This window comes from Miniopterus schreibersii (genome assembly GCF_964146895.1).
Source record: "Miniopterus schreibersii genome assembly, chromosome: 20".
Classification (NCBI taxonomy): domain Eukaryota; kingdom Metazoa; phylum Chordata; class Mammalia; order Chiroptera; family Miniopteridae; genus Miniopterus; species Miniopterus schreibersii.
The window spans coordinates 19,228,665-19,243,042 of NC_138122.1; the positions used below are offsets into that span (position 1 = coordinate 19,228,665).

The 14,378-nt window shown below is 55.8% G+C and overlaps 1 protein-coding gene across 1 annotated transcript in view; it reads left to right on the forward strand.

The window, feature by feature from the left end:
* WSCD2 (WSC domain containing 2) overlaps nt 1–14,378 on the forward strand; it is a 60,325-nt gene that overhangs the window by 35,768 nt on the left and 10,179 nt on the right. The window contains exons 2-4 of the mRNA XM_081123327.1: nt 2,976–3,876; nt 5,584–5,698; nt 8,240–8,424. Of these exons, the coding sequence (XP_080979453.1) occupies nt 3,495–3,876; nt 5,584–5,698; nt 8,240–8,424 (682 nt within the window). The 5' untranslated portion in view covers nt 2,976–3,494. The remainder of the gene's footprint in view (nt 1–2,975; nt 3,877–5,583; nt 5,699–8,239; nt 8,425–14,378) is intronic.

The window sequence follows — 14,378 nt, forward strand, 5'->3', positions numbered from 1 at the left end:
CTGGAAGGAGCACTGTGGCCCCTTTCAGGGGAGGGAGGGAGGGCGGGCAGGGCAGGCCGCACCTTCTGTTTTCCCTTCCCGCAGGGCAGCTCTGCCCGCCAGTCGTTTTCTTGGCAGCTCAACGCCAGAGGTTCATTGCGGTGCTAAAAATAGGCCGTGTTTAGACACTCGGAGGCTCCGAGGCTCCGCCTGGAAACACCGACTGCAGTAACCAAATGTCACCATTCCCGCAAAGGGGGCCCCTGGGCCTCGCCCTTGTAGAAACTCGCGCCAGCCCTGGGAGGGGAGCGGGGTAGGCGTCATCGGCCACATTCAACAGATGGGGAAACTGAGGCTTGCAGGGGTCTCTTGTAAAAGGAAGAGAAAAGAAACGATGATAGCTCTTAGCCAGCACCAACTCCACCCAGCCTTAGGGGTTATCTCATTGAATCCGCCCCCAAACCCCAGGAGGGAGATTCTACGGTCAACCCCCACTTAATGGAGAGAGAACTGCAGCTGAGAGAGGTGATGGCACTTACCAGGGCCTCGTAGCTGCAAGTGACCGGAGGAGGTGCTAATGCGATCATGGTTTCCCAGGTGTAATGAATGAGTGGAGACCCCGAGGCAAAGGCACTTGCTGGAGGCCAAGCCCAGCCCCCCGCCCGAGGCTGGAGATACCCAACCTGTGGATCGGGGAGAACCTTCCCACCTGCCTCACGCGTTGCCAGGAGGGAGGAGTTCGTTAGAATGTGTTTGTAAAACCTTTAAACAGTGTCCGGCATATAGTAGGTGCTCAACAAGCGGCAGTTAGCTTCATTTCCCCATTCTCTTTGGGGTAGAATTTCTGTCTGGGGGGGCGGGCTTGTGTGAGGAGACAGTGATGGATATGAGAGGCAGAGAAGACTTTGGGGTTCCCTTGGGGAGGTGAGACTGCGGCTCAGCAAGGACCCTGAACCCCTTGACCACCAGAGCTGAGTAATGCACGATGTCACCTCCACAGAGTCCTGAATGAACAGTTCTCCGAGGCTGTTGCGCGGTGTCCTGACACGTGGCATGGAGCCGTGGGTGTGCGTTCAAGCCCTGGTGGGGAAGCCAGTCCCCTGATTCTTTGCATTCATCTCCTCCACTGGGGTTTCTTGGGGACCCACAACACACCATGTGCTGGGGCTCACGCAGTGAGACAGCAGACACGGTCCCACCCCCTTGGGGCTCGGATTCCAGGGTGCTCTCCCTCCAATGCGCCCCCACCTCCCTCCCAGCGCTGGAGGATGGTGTAGGAGGCTCACCGTCCCAGGAGGAGCCCCCTCCTCACAGCCCCTTCCTGGGAGGCCCCCTCCGCTCCCCACGCCACCAAAGCCTCAGTCTCTTTCTGTTCCCTGCCAGCTCCTAATGAGCTTATATCCTCTTAAACCCACTTGGCACCCACTTAGAGAAAAGATGTGTTGCAATAGAAAAGACTGAGAAGGGAACCAAAAAACAGGGCCTAGACCCAGAAATACCCTCAGACGGAAAGGCACGGAGAACACCACAGCCGAAATCCTTGCCCTCCCCACGGCAGCCGTGTGTTTAGAGCAATGCCTGGCACACAGTAAGTGCTCAGCAAACATGAGTTATTCGCATTAATTGCTGTTCTATATCTTATACTTACATCTACTGCAGGATTTATCACTGTTTTATCTAGAAGAGTGATTTAGTATAGTGATTATTTAAATTGCTGTCTCCCAGGGGAGGCTCTGAATTCTCTGAAAGCAGGGACTCCGAATTATTTATTTCTGCATCCCAAGCGCACACCCAGTAGGCTAGAAACACATGTTTTGTTGTTGTTGTTTGTTTTTTGTATTTTTTAAAAATATACCTTTATTTCAGAGAGAGGAAGAGAGAGATAGAAACATCCATGACGAGAGAGTCATTGATCGGCTGCTTCCTGCACGCCCCTGACTGGGGATTGAGAGCCCACAACCCGGGCATGTGCCCTGATCGGGAATCGAACCCCGATCACCTGGATCCTAGGTCGACGCTCAACCCCTGACCCACGCCTGGCCGGGCGAAACATGTTTTTAAATGAATGGAAGAGTGGATAGATGAATGGATCGGTGGAGAGTTAGTCGGATGAGTGGGCTGTTACGGTTCAGATGGAGGGAGGGAGGGGTAGGTAGATTAATGGATGGGTGAAGGAATGGATGATGGATGGGTGGGTAGCTTGTGACTTAATGGACGGATGGGTAGGTGGACTGATGGATGGATTAAAGGATCATGGAGAGATGGGTGGATCGATGGATGAACAGAGAGCTGGCCCCCACGGGAGCGTGAATTCGCGGCTTTTTCGCTGACCTGTGCCAGATGCCTAAACCAATGACTGGTACGTAGCAGGTGCTCCGTGCTTAGCTCCCGAAGGAGTGGGAAGGCCTGCGGAGGACTGGCCCGCTCTGCCCTGAGCCACAGCTGAAGTCGGTGCTGCGGCCTGGATTAGGAGGGGCTGTTGCCGCTCAGACGGCCTGTGGGCTGACAGTTGAAGCCCCGTATTGACCGAGATTGTCACCAGGCCCCCTGCTGGTGTTGATGGGAAACAACGTCAGCCAAACAGTTTTCTTTCTCTTGTGATTTCCGTCCTGTTTCTCTCCTGGCGATGATCCTGAATGTTTACTCTTATTAAAGCAGCGGTTCTCGGGCCTTTGCGCTCGTAACCATCACCGGAGGGCACCGTGTTACACCTGCAGGTTTCCCCTGACCCAGAGACTCTGGTTGGAGAGGTCAGGCGTCTCTAACCAGGCTGCCAGGTGGCTCTGAATACAGTGCTCCGCCGACCACACTCCCAGGGACCCTGGCAGCGGGTGAGCCACTGCTGGTCACCGGGAGGCTGGGCTCTGTCCAGCTCCGCTGGGTGCTTCGGCCATTGGTTTACTCCCCTCTCTGGACTCTGCGCCGCCCCTTGAACATATTCCAGAACCTTCGGGCCCTGGCTTCTTTCTTACGCCTGTGTCTGTGCCGCTTCGCAGGTGGCAGCCCTGAGCCCTGACCCTTGACCGGATGGAAGCCCGCCAGCTTCTGTTTGCACGAGGTGGACACCCCGAGCTCGGTCCCCAGCTGGGGAGGAAGCCAGAAGCGGCCTGGCCTCGGTGATATAATCCAGCCCCCCAGGCCTGGGGAGCCGAGAAAGGGCGAGAAGCGCACTGCAGCTGCTGGGCCTGCAGACCCCGCCTTCGCTTGCTGCTTTCAAAGTTCTCCGGGAGCCCTCGGAGGCCAAGAGCAAGATGTAAGAAAATGGGCCCAACTCCCGGGTGTCCCGAGCCTCGAAACTCCTTCTGTGGCCCAAGGAAGCGCACCTCGGCCTCGGGAGGGCTGGCAAGCTGTCCTCTGTTCTCTCGGCCTCAGCCACGTGCTAGACTTGCCCCCCAGCTCTGGTCTTGGCAGTCACCTTCGCAGAGGGGATAAGACTGAAGACGCCCAGGGGTGCCTTCCCTAAGGGGAGCCCCCTCCAGCCAGGCCCCAGCGAGCCAGTCCGGAATGATCCCGCTATGGCCAAGCTCTGGTTCAAGTTCCAGCGCTACTTCCGCCGAAAACCTGTGCGTTTCTTTACCTTCCTGGTGCTCTACCTGACGGCCGGCAGCCTTGTCTTCCTCCACTCGGGCTTCGTGGGCCAGCCCGCGGTGTCGCAGGGCCAGGCCAGCCCCGCCGCCGGGGCCCCGGCCGAGGGCGCGGAGCTGCCCTTCCTGGGCGACTTGCATCTGGGCCGGGGCTTCAGGGACGCGGGCGAAGCCGCCAGCATTGCCCGCAGGTACGGACCCTGGTTCAAGGGCAAGGATGGGAGCGAGAGAGCCAAGCTGGGCGACTACGGAGGCGGGGCCTGGAGCCGGGCCCTCAAGGGCAGGGTTGTCCGGGAGAAAGATGAGGAAAGAGGTAAGAGGGGTGAGCATCGGGCGTGGGGGTGGCCGGGAGAAGGGAGGAAGGGTGATAATATAATAACAGCCTCAGTTTTCAGGGTGTAATAGGAACCAGCCATCAGATAGTTATAGCTACAGATGCACAGGTTTCCTTATGAACCCCCATTTCAGAGGAGAAAACGGAAGCTCAGAGAGATTTAAGTGACTTGCCCAAGGTCACACAGCTTGTAAATAGGCAATCGTGGATTGGAGCCTCACATCTGTCAGAGCTCAGCCTGACCCTCCCCTGCAGCCTTTTCCAGGGCTTGTTAAATATGCGCAAGATTAAAACAGCCAGCATTTATTGAGCACTTACTATGAGCCAGATACTCTTCCATGTATTGAATTATTACCATGACTCTCTGTGTCTTCAGATAGTCATCGTATCGGTAGGACACCAGTCATATTAGATTGGGGCCCACCCAACTCCAGCATGGCCCCATCACTTAATAAATTACATCTGTAATGATCCTGTTTCCGAATAAGGGCACATTCTGCCGTATTGGACTTAGGACTTCAGCATACCTTTTTTCTTTTCTGGAGGGGACACACTTCAACCCATAACGCCTCTAGTTTTATTCCCACTTTTCAGGCAGGACAACAGGAATCTCCAGGAGCATGAGTAATAAATAGCACCAGGTGCCCTGGCCGGCGAGGCCCAGTTGGTTGGGCGTCATCGCCTGCACCAAAAGGTCGCTGGTTCGATTCTCAGTCAGGGCACATGCCCAGGGTTGTGGGCTCGATCCCCAGTGTGGGGCGTGCAGGAGGCAGCCGATCCACATTGCAATCTCACATCGATGTTTCTCTCTCTCTCCCCCCTCCTTCCTCTCTCTCATATATTTTTTTTTAAAAAAAGAAAAAAGTGTGAGCATGCCAGCACTTCCCCCTTCACGCAGGTCATCGCAAAGATCCCCAGAGTCAAGAAGCAGCGAGCGGTAGTTCAGAACCTAGGCCAGGGTGCGTGGTTCCAACCCTGGCTCCACACGTGCAGGCTGTGTTTCCTTGGGCAAGTGACTCAACCTCTCTGGGCCTCAGTTTCCTCTTCTGTATAGAATGGGGATATTAGTGCTTATCTCATAGAATCATTGTCAAGATTCAGTGCGTGAAGCACTTAGCAAACTCTATGTCCGAGCTAAATAGTAATAATCGTAAGAACATATGAGAAAGGATTTTATAAAGGGTGGAGTGCCATCTTCGTGGGTGAGAATTACTACTTATCATGAGGCACAGGAACACATTTACTACGTTAAGAAAATGAAGTGTGTGGCTTAAAATTGGGTGGAATCATTCACCTTGGCCCACAATAGAGGCAAACTGTAAAGCCCGCGCACGGCACTGTGAATGGTCAGTGTGTTACTTCCTTGCCTTCACTTTGTGCCTGTTGTGTGCGAGACACTGTGGTAGAAACATTGACACAAGTCACTGCCTTTTAACCTGGCTGGGTTGGTACTTTGACCCCCACTGTGACCAAAGCTAGGCCTCCGAGCGCTTACCTGGCCTAAACTCACCAGGCCAGTGCTTCCAGTGCCTGTGACCTTCAGTCTCTCCTGCCTGCTTTTCTGCTCAGAGGAAGGAATTGGTACCAAAAAGCCAATCAGGCCTCGTAGCCAAGGCGCCCTGCTTGCTCCTGTCACCCTTTCCCCTTTGACCCCAGCCGAATCTGACTCTTCTCCTCTCCCCAAAGCCAAGTACATCGGCTGCTACCTGGATGACACCCAGAGTCGGGCCCTGCGAGGCGTGTCCTTTTTTGACTACAAAAAGATGACTGTCTTCCGTTGCCAGGACAACTGTGCGGAACGGTAGGGCCCCGACGTCCCAGGCTCCGTTCATTTCAGACCCCTTCCTTCTCAGGTTCCTGCCGGTGGTGGTCTCCCTTTCCATGGGGGGGGGGGTGATGGAAGGTGAGACCACGACCACAGGGAAAGTGCAATGCAAGGGTGTGTGTGCATGTGTGTGTGTGTGTGTGTGCGCACACCCATGCATGCAGATGAGCAGGATTCTCCTGGAGTTGGTCTGTGGGCGTGTGTGACCGTGCGGTTGTGTGAGGCTGTGCCTAGGAGTGAATTTACAGTGCACAGTACGCAGGGCCAGCTGGTTACGTTTGTGAGCCTGATGCCAACACATAGTTAGGTTTCAATAATAGTGGCTGTGTGTGCAGGAGTCTTTGTGAATTGTGCGTGTGGGGGGGAAAGCGCGTGTGGGTGTTCGTGTGCATGCAGGTGTGAATCTGTGAGCAGGAGCCTTGGGAGATGTTCCAGGGAAGGTGAGACAGGAGCCCGGGTATCAGGGGACTTAATGGTTTCCCAGCTGAGAAAGCCCTTGTTCTTCCCCCCAGGGAGAAACACTCACCTGTGCAGACCATGCTTTTTAATCTAAGAGGGAATGATATTTAGACTAGAACATACACTGGGGAAGGGAGCTGACTTTCCAAGAGTGGATGAAACCCCCAAGGACTGGCGAGCAGGGATGGGAGCCATCGGTCCGGGCCTGGGCACCAGCGTTGCTGCCCCCGGGGGCACCGTGGGGCTAAGTTGACCTTCTCCTTCCCTGTGTCCTGGGTCCCCTGACCTGTGGTGGCTTGTGGAGAGGCCTCTAACATGTTCACCTGGCTGGCTCTGGAGGTCCCAGCGCAGAAGGATGCAGCTGCATGGCTGGAGTGGAAATGGGCAAGGGGGTGACCAAGGGACTCTTAGAAATCACTGTCCCTTCTATAACCAGCTTCCTGAGTATCCACCGTGGAAGTCCTGAGCCCAGGACCCCCTCCAGCTTGGGAAAGTCCGAGCCTTGATGATATCAATTCGTTCATTTATCTCTTGAACTGTGGGGAGACAGAGGTGGATTCCACAGAGCCCAAGCCCTTGTGGAGCCCACGGCCAGGCGAGGGGACAGGCACGTAAGCAGGAGAGGGCAATACAGTGAGATGAGGGTCACAGACCGTGGAAATGCAGAAGAGCCCCTAGCCTGCCTGGGGCGTCAGGAGAGACCTCTCAGAGCAGGTGACAGCCAAGGTGAGCTTCAGAAAACAAGTCAGACCAGGCCGGTGTAGCTTAGTGGTTGAGTGTCGACCTGGGAACCAAGAGGTCACCGGTTCGACTCCCAGCCAGGGCACATGCCCTGGTTTCGGGCTTGATTCCCAATAGCGGGCATGCAGGAGGCGGCCAATCAACGTCATCGATGTTTCTCTTTCTCTCTCTCCTTCTCCCGGTTTCTCTAAAATCAGTAAAAACATATATTTTTTAAAAACTTGGAATTCAGTTGTGCCGCTCAGCGGCTGTCTTTCGGCTGTCCGTGTGTGCTTTCAGGCGCTGGAGACACGGAGACGCGCCCGCCACGGGCCTGCCCTCGGGCAGGGACAGGCGGGGCCGCTAGAATAGCGGTGGCCTACCCTCGGCGGGCTCTCGCTCTGTGCCACGCACTGTTCTCGGCACTTTGCAAATATTAACTCTTTAACCCCCACGAGACCTTCTACGCGGTAGGAATGTTCTGATCCACACCCCACACGCGAGGAAGCCGGGGGTGGGGGTAAAAGGAGGCCTGGGGCTGGGCTGGGCCTGCTGATGAGGCGCGGGGGTCGTAGAGGCCAAGGGAGCGGAGCTCGGCTGCTCTCGTTCTCACAGCCAGCGGCACGTTCGAATCACCCCGGGGAACTTGATTGTTTTATTATTTTCTTAGATCACTTTTTTTAATTGTTTAATTACAGTCGACGTACAGTATTATATTAGCTTCAGGTGTGCGCCCCAGTGATTAGACATCACGGAACTTGCTAAGTGATCGTCCCGATAAATCTCGCCCCACCTGACACCACACGTAGTTATTAGAATATTATTGACTGTATTCCCTGTGCTGTGCTTACATCCCCGCGACTGTCCTGTTACTACCAGTGACCACTTCTCAGCCCTTTCACCTTTCCCGCCCGGCGTCCCGACCCCCTCCTGCCTGGCGGCCATCAGAATGGTCTCTGTGTCCGGGAGTCTGTTTCTGTTCTGCTTGTTATTTATTCTGCTTTTTTAGATGTTTCCTGGAATAAAGGGGCTGGACTCTGCACATACGTTTGGCTCATGGCTCTAGGCAGGGAGGAGAGAGAGAGGGGTGGGGTGGGGGGACCACAGGATGTGAGGGGGTGTGTGTGTGAAGCGGCCGAGTGCTGAGGGCGTATACAGGCGGTGTCAGTGTGGACACGGTGTGCCTGTGGACGGGGGGACGGGGGTGTGAGACATCAGGCGGGGCTGAAGGCAGGCGGGTGGTCCCTAGGGGCCCCGTCTCCCAGGGCCGGGTGAGTGTCCCTGTCCCTGGGGTCTTGCTGGTGGCAGGTGCCCTGGCCTGACAGCAGCCTTCCCCAGGGGTTACCTGTACGCCGGGCTGGAGTTCGGCGCCGAGTGCTACTGCGGCCACAAGATCCAGGCGACAAACGTGAGCGAGGCGGAGTGCGACATGGAGTGCAAGGGCGAGCGGGGGAGCCTGTGCGGCGGTGCCAACCGCCTCTCCGTCTACCGGCTGCAGCTGGCCCAGGAGTCGGCCCGCAGGTGTACGTGAGTTGGCCCCTGCCCCCCTCTGCGGCTCCGTCCTTGGCCGGCCTACCTGCCCGCACGTCTGCCTCGCACCTTCCGTGGCTCCCCATCTCTCCCGTGCCCTCGGCTGCCCTGCAAGGCTCCACAGTCCTGCCCCAGACTCACCTCCCGCCCCGCCCCGTGCGGAGCCGTTTGCTCCAGCTACCTGGAATGTTCCCGCCTGCCCTCCTCCCTCCCATCCCGAGCCGCCTCCTGGGCCGCCTGCACCCCTCGTCACACCGTCACACCCGCCTTCCGCCTTCAGCTGGGCTACCGCATGAGCTCGGCCTGTCCTTCCTGGTTTCCTGAAAGCAGATTTTCTGTAACAATTGATGACAGTGGCGATAATGACAGCCACAAGCAATGGCTTTCTAAGTGCCGTATGTGGAATAGTACATCTAATTCTCACACTGACGCTTCAAATAGGCACTGTTATTCACCTACTCCCGTTTTACAGGTGAGGAAACTGAGGTTCAGTGTCATATAAACCCCAGAGCGTTTAAACCAACTCCAGAGCCTAGGTCTTTAATGCTCCCCTAAAGAGAATTTATCCCTTGCTTGTCAGTGCTTCAGTCTTGTTGGAAAAGTCTTCAGTTTCCAACGTGAGGGAGGAAGGGAGGTGAATTGGAGAGGACAGGAGCCAGCCCTGTGCTGTGGACACCGTCCCACTGTTCCCTCTCCAGCTGTTTAATAGCAGTTAGTATCTGACTCTTGAAATCTGCTGTGTTCCAGGCACCGTGCTAAGCCCACTGCAGGCCTTTCGCATTGACCTTCCCTACAGCCCTTTCAGGCAGCGATGTTACCATCGTGAATTTTACAAGGAGAAAACCGAGGCTTAATGCATTTACGTAAACCTGCCCCAGGCCACACAGACCTTCAGACCTGTGAAAAGAGCTAATGGCCTTGATCGTCATGGTTAAGCTTGGGAGGCAGGCACAGGAATCCACAACCACGTCTCTAACTCGGGGGCCAGCGCTTTGGAACTTGAACGTGCCCGTGGACCCTGTGGGGACCTTAAGCGCACGATCTGATCTGATCCAGCAGGTCCAGGTGGGATTCTGCATTTCTAAGGAGCTCCCAGGTGATGCTAGGCTGCTGGTCCAGGGACCACACTTTAATAAATAATAAGGCCTCAGGCCCCAGCAGAGATGCCGAGGCCCGCCGGAGTGTAGGCTTGCTCACGCAGGCAGGTCCGGCAGGCCTTCACGCCTGTCTGCGCGCAGAGAGAAGTAGGTCCCTGCCACGTGAATGCCATTGCTTGTAAAAATCCACCGTTGGTTCAGCACGACAGTGTATTCTGTTTTCCAAATGCCATGCTTCTGAAGCCCCCTTCAGGCTTTGCTCTGCGGTAGGGTCGAGTGTGCTGCCAGTTTGCAAAGGGGCCGATGCCTGCAAACCGAGGCCCCAGCCGCCTCCCCGTGGGGCGGAAGCCGGCCTGGCAGAGGACTCAGGTGGCGTGTGAGATCCAGGCCGGAGAGCGTGCGCACAGCCGGTTCCTGGCTCGGCCGTTCATGTAATGAGTTTTTAATTTGATGGCAGACTTGTCATATTCATCACTGAACCCTTTATGCCAATATTTGTGTTATTTTGATGGTGGCTCTGATCATCTGAAGAGATGGCCTTAGTGTCACTGGTATTTAGAGGGAAAGCTGCTGCCACTAAAACATCCCGGTGGATGGAGATGAGCCAGAAAATAAGAACTGGGCTGCGTGTGTCATTAGCCACATATTGGCCAGACGTCCTCTTGGTTAATGTTCGGATTGGACATTCCCCCCCCACACACACACACACCTGAGATCACCTGTTATAACAACATGCTCACAGATCATCAGAGATTTTTCAGTATAAGTCTCAACACACAAAGACCACTAAACAAGGGTGTTTTGCCCTTGTAGCAGTAGGAGGGCTGGCTGGTTGCTGCCGAGCAGTCCCTGAGGTGTCCAAGAGAGAGACAGGCCCAAGACCATTGCGGGGGGGGGGGGTCTGTGCAGGGGATTGCGGGGATTCTGTCTGAAGGAGCCAAGGGAGCCGCCCTTGAGCCGAATCTTACTCTAAGGAGATTTAAAGTTGAAAGGGAGAGCCGTGTATTCTAGCCATGAGCAAAAGTCCAGGGTCAGCAAAGATCAGGCGTTGAATGCCGCGTTGGAAGGACCTTCCTTGCTGATGTCCCATTTTACAGTTTTGGAAACTGAGGCCCAGAGAGCAGAATGCCGTTGTTTATAAAAATCCACCCTTGGTCTGCTCGATAGTGTATTCTGTTTTTCAGATGCCATGTCCCTGAAGCCCCGTTCCAGCTGTGCTCTGCGGTCAGGTCGAGCGTGCTGGCTAAATCGAGCCTTCTTGGGGGCAGGCTCGCAGAGGAGGGCTGTTGGATTAGGGCCTTGAAGGACACCTAGGATTTTGCCTGGTGGAGAGAGAGGAGGAGGGTACACGGAGTCAAGACAAGTCGCCAAGAGGTGGGAGAGGACCCCAGGCCAAGGGAACAGGGTGTGCAAAGCCTAGAGGTGATTTCGGGAAGCGACGGGCAGGCACGACTTTTCCAAGGCCACAGTGCCTCTTAGGCACCGAGCGTGGGATGGAACTCAGGCCTCTGGCTTCTATTTTGGGAGCTTGCTCACCTTGACCTCTTGTATTGAATTCAGGACCCCGTCTCCTCTCCTTTTAGGGTAACTCCTTGGCTCTAGCTTAGCTCCTTTTCTCCCTGACCCCCGATTTCTCCTCTGCCTTGATTCCTGACTCTTAACTAATACGGCATCTCCAATGTCTTTGCTCTGACCCAGTCGGAGCACCCCTGGCTTCCTGGGATCTGATTTATACACAAATCAATGAGAAAGGGAGGCTTCCAAGTCACGGGCACACGACACTCCCTTGTAGCCCATCAGTCAAAGAAATGACCTGCAACCTCCAGGAAGCAGGTCGGATGGAAACCAGAGTCATTGGTCGGTATGAACACCGTGTCGTAACTGTCTCCCTGAGCAGTGGCACCGAGCTCTTAGTGACTGCGAGGTTCCAGTGGAGGCTTGTTCCCTTCCGAGCCCCACTCGGGCGGGCGGGGGACGTCCAGCTCCCACGGCAGGCGCCCTGCTGCTCCGCCTTGGCACGGACTCTCAGAAGACCCGAGAAATGAACTTCCTTCTTGGCTGGGTCAGTTGTCACAGCGGGTTTGCTAAACGTGTCGGCAAGTGTAGCCCTCCTCCCAGGGCCAGAGACCTGCAGGTGATTTGAGAACATTCGGGCTGGACAGGATGTGGCCACAAGCATCGTTTGCCTGAAAGATTGTTGTAAGATTTGTGTCGCGAGGCTCCTTAGAACTGCCCAGAACATCCATGTGTCCGGCCCCTGGGTGGCTGTCCATGGTGCTGACCATCCTTTGGTGCTGCCCAAAGTCCCCATGACCGCAGGCCAGCCTCTCCCAGGGCTCTGCCCTTTTTCTTCCAGGTGTTTCCTTTCTATCTCGGTGAATTTTTTAGGAAGTTTGCACTGTCACAAGGATCAATAGATCCTTGATGTATGGTTCACAATTCACATAGTGGATTTTGTGGACCATTGTTAGTTCTGGCAATTTTTTTATTTTTATTTTTGTCTTCCAAAGTTAGAAGGGGGATTTTGTTCAACGCTTGTGATTTATGCTCAGGGATACTCCATTCTAGGCGCTTCTGTTGAGGGGAGGCTCGGATGATCCCGGGGAAAGTCCCATGTTGATGGACAGACCACGTCGAGCCCCTTTGCCAGGCCTGGAGGCCTCTCCTCGCCCTTGTCTGGGACTCCTGGATTTTATCACTTCCGCGGGCCTTCATGAATTATGCGGTGCAGAGCCAAGGAGATGACAACTAGAAGGGTTTTCCTCCCTCTTCCTCACGATGGGGGGAATGGGTGAGCTGTTCTCCCCGGCACGAAATCCAGGAGGGCCGTGGGAGTCCTGCGGGCTTTGCAATCAGGCAGACGTTTCTATGCCAGCTCACCTTCTCACTTGCCTGCTGTGTTGACTTTGGCCAAGCCATGTATCCTTTTTGAGGCTCCAGTGCCTCATCCGTCAAATGGGGGCAATCCTAACCTTTAAAGATCCCTGCGACCGCCCAGTGAGATGAAATCGGGAAAGCATCCAGCACAGTGTCCGTTGTTGTAAACTAACCCCCACCCCTCACCGTCTTCCTAAAATGACGACTCCCCGACTCACTCTGAGCAGCACCCAGTTCCAGCGACTTGAATTTGCAGGAGTCCGCGGGAGACTTCGGGGGTGCCCCCAAAATGGCTGAATTCTCCTCAGACAATTAGGCTCTTTGTATAATTCAATCTCTCTCTGATTATAGGTAGCTGTTAACAGTTCCCAGCTCGCTGCCTTTCTCCCTGGCCTGCATCTTTAATGCAGCGGAGCTTGGCCTAATTACTGGGGGGGGGGGGAGCCTCTTTCAAACCAAGGAGAACTCTTCCACGCCCGCCTTGAAGCCAGTGCCTGACGACATTTACTTCATTTTTGTGTGTGAAGCCCCAGAACAAAGATCCTGGGACTTCAGAGGCACTTGCAGCTGGTGCCGGGATCTTCACCACCTGCCCCCAGCAAGGGGAGCTGTGAACAGTTGCTGCGCTCGCCTCTTGCTAACAAAAACCCCAAGGTGCTGAGGTCACACGGCATCTCAGCGAGCCTGGCAGTGAAGAGCTGGCGTTGCCAGGATGTGGGGCGCGGGCCCCTGGGACCCTCGGCCCCCTGCGGCGGGGCCTGAGAGGGTTTCCGGGAAACGCAGGCGGCGGGCACGGGATCCCTGAGCCTCAGCCACGTTAGAGCCCGCAGGCCTCCCGCGGAACGCCAGAGCTGTGGGAACCCGGGGTGCGGCGTCCGACGAGATTGGGGTCCCATCCCAGCTCTGTTCCTCACTAGCTGTGAGCCCCGGAAAAGTGACCGAGCCTTGTGACATCTCAGGGTGTCTGCCTGCAACACCGGACAGTGGTATCTCCGGCCTCATGGGTTGTGCCGAGGATTAATTGAGATAGAGCCGGTGTAACACGCTCGGCGCTGACGGCCGTTGCTGTTACCCCTTAGCGTTAGTCCTCAGGAAGACGCTACTCGGGTCGCTGTTACTGTCCACGGGCTGTGCGGGCAGGATGGGCAGCCCTGTGGGAAGACCCCACATCCAACAGCTTCGCGGCTCCTGGAACCAACTTCCCGAACCTGTTCCCTCCCCACCCCCACCCCCAGCACATACCTTGTCCAAAGAGAGACTCACAGGGTAGCTCCTGATCCCTCTCAGGCCCTTTAGGACTCTGAGAGCCTCACCTCACTTGGAATTCAGGGCACTCAGCTCAGCCCCCCCCCCCATCTCTAAACAGGGAGGGTGAGGGACTCATTAGCAGATGCTTAAACGTCAAAGGGAGCTGGGCTTAGGGAGTCTTCCCTCCTCCCCACCCTTGCAGTCTGGCCTCCAGAAGTCTAGCAGGCAGGAGAAGATCCCCTGGGGAGATGCCAGGTTAGGGACTCTCTTTTCCCTCACCTCCCTTTCCAGTTAAGTCTGAAGGCAGCCAGCGAGGGGCAGCTTCGCGGACCTTTGCCTGCCCCCTTCCACTGTCCTCACAGCTCCCGAGGCCCATTCGCGTCCATCTCGGAATGATCCGTCAACATTCATGGCCCCGTTTTAGAGATGAGAACACTGAGGCCCCAAAAGGAGAGAAAACGTGCCCAAGGTCGAAGGGTGAGGAAGGGTGGAGCTGCCAGGGTGGACGTTTGGAGGTACAGACGCTGCATCCCAGGGAGGAGAGGCCAAGTAGGGGCCGGAGCTCGTGTCTGCTGGTCTGAGAGCAAGGCCCGCCCAGCGTCTCGTGACTGTGACGGGTGTCGGCATCCTGCTGAGCCTTTGGGTTTAGGGAAGGTTTCGCCTGCACCATTTCAGGCTCCCCGCCTCTTTAGCTCCCCCGCTCCCTGCCGTTTCAATGCGGGGAA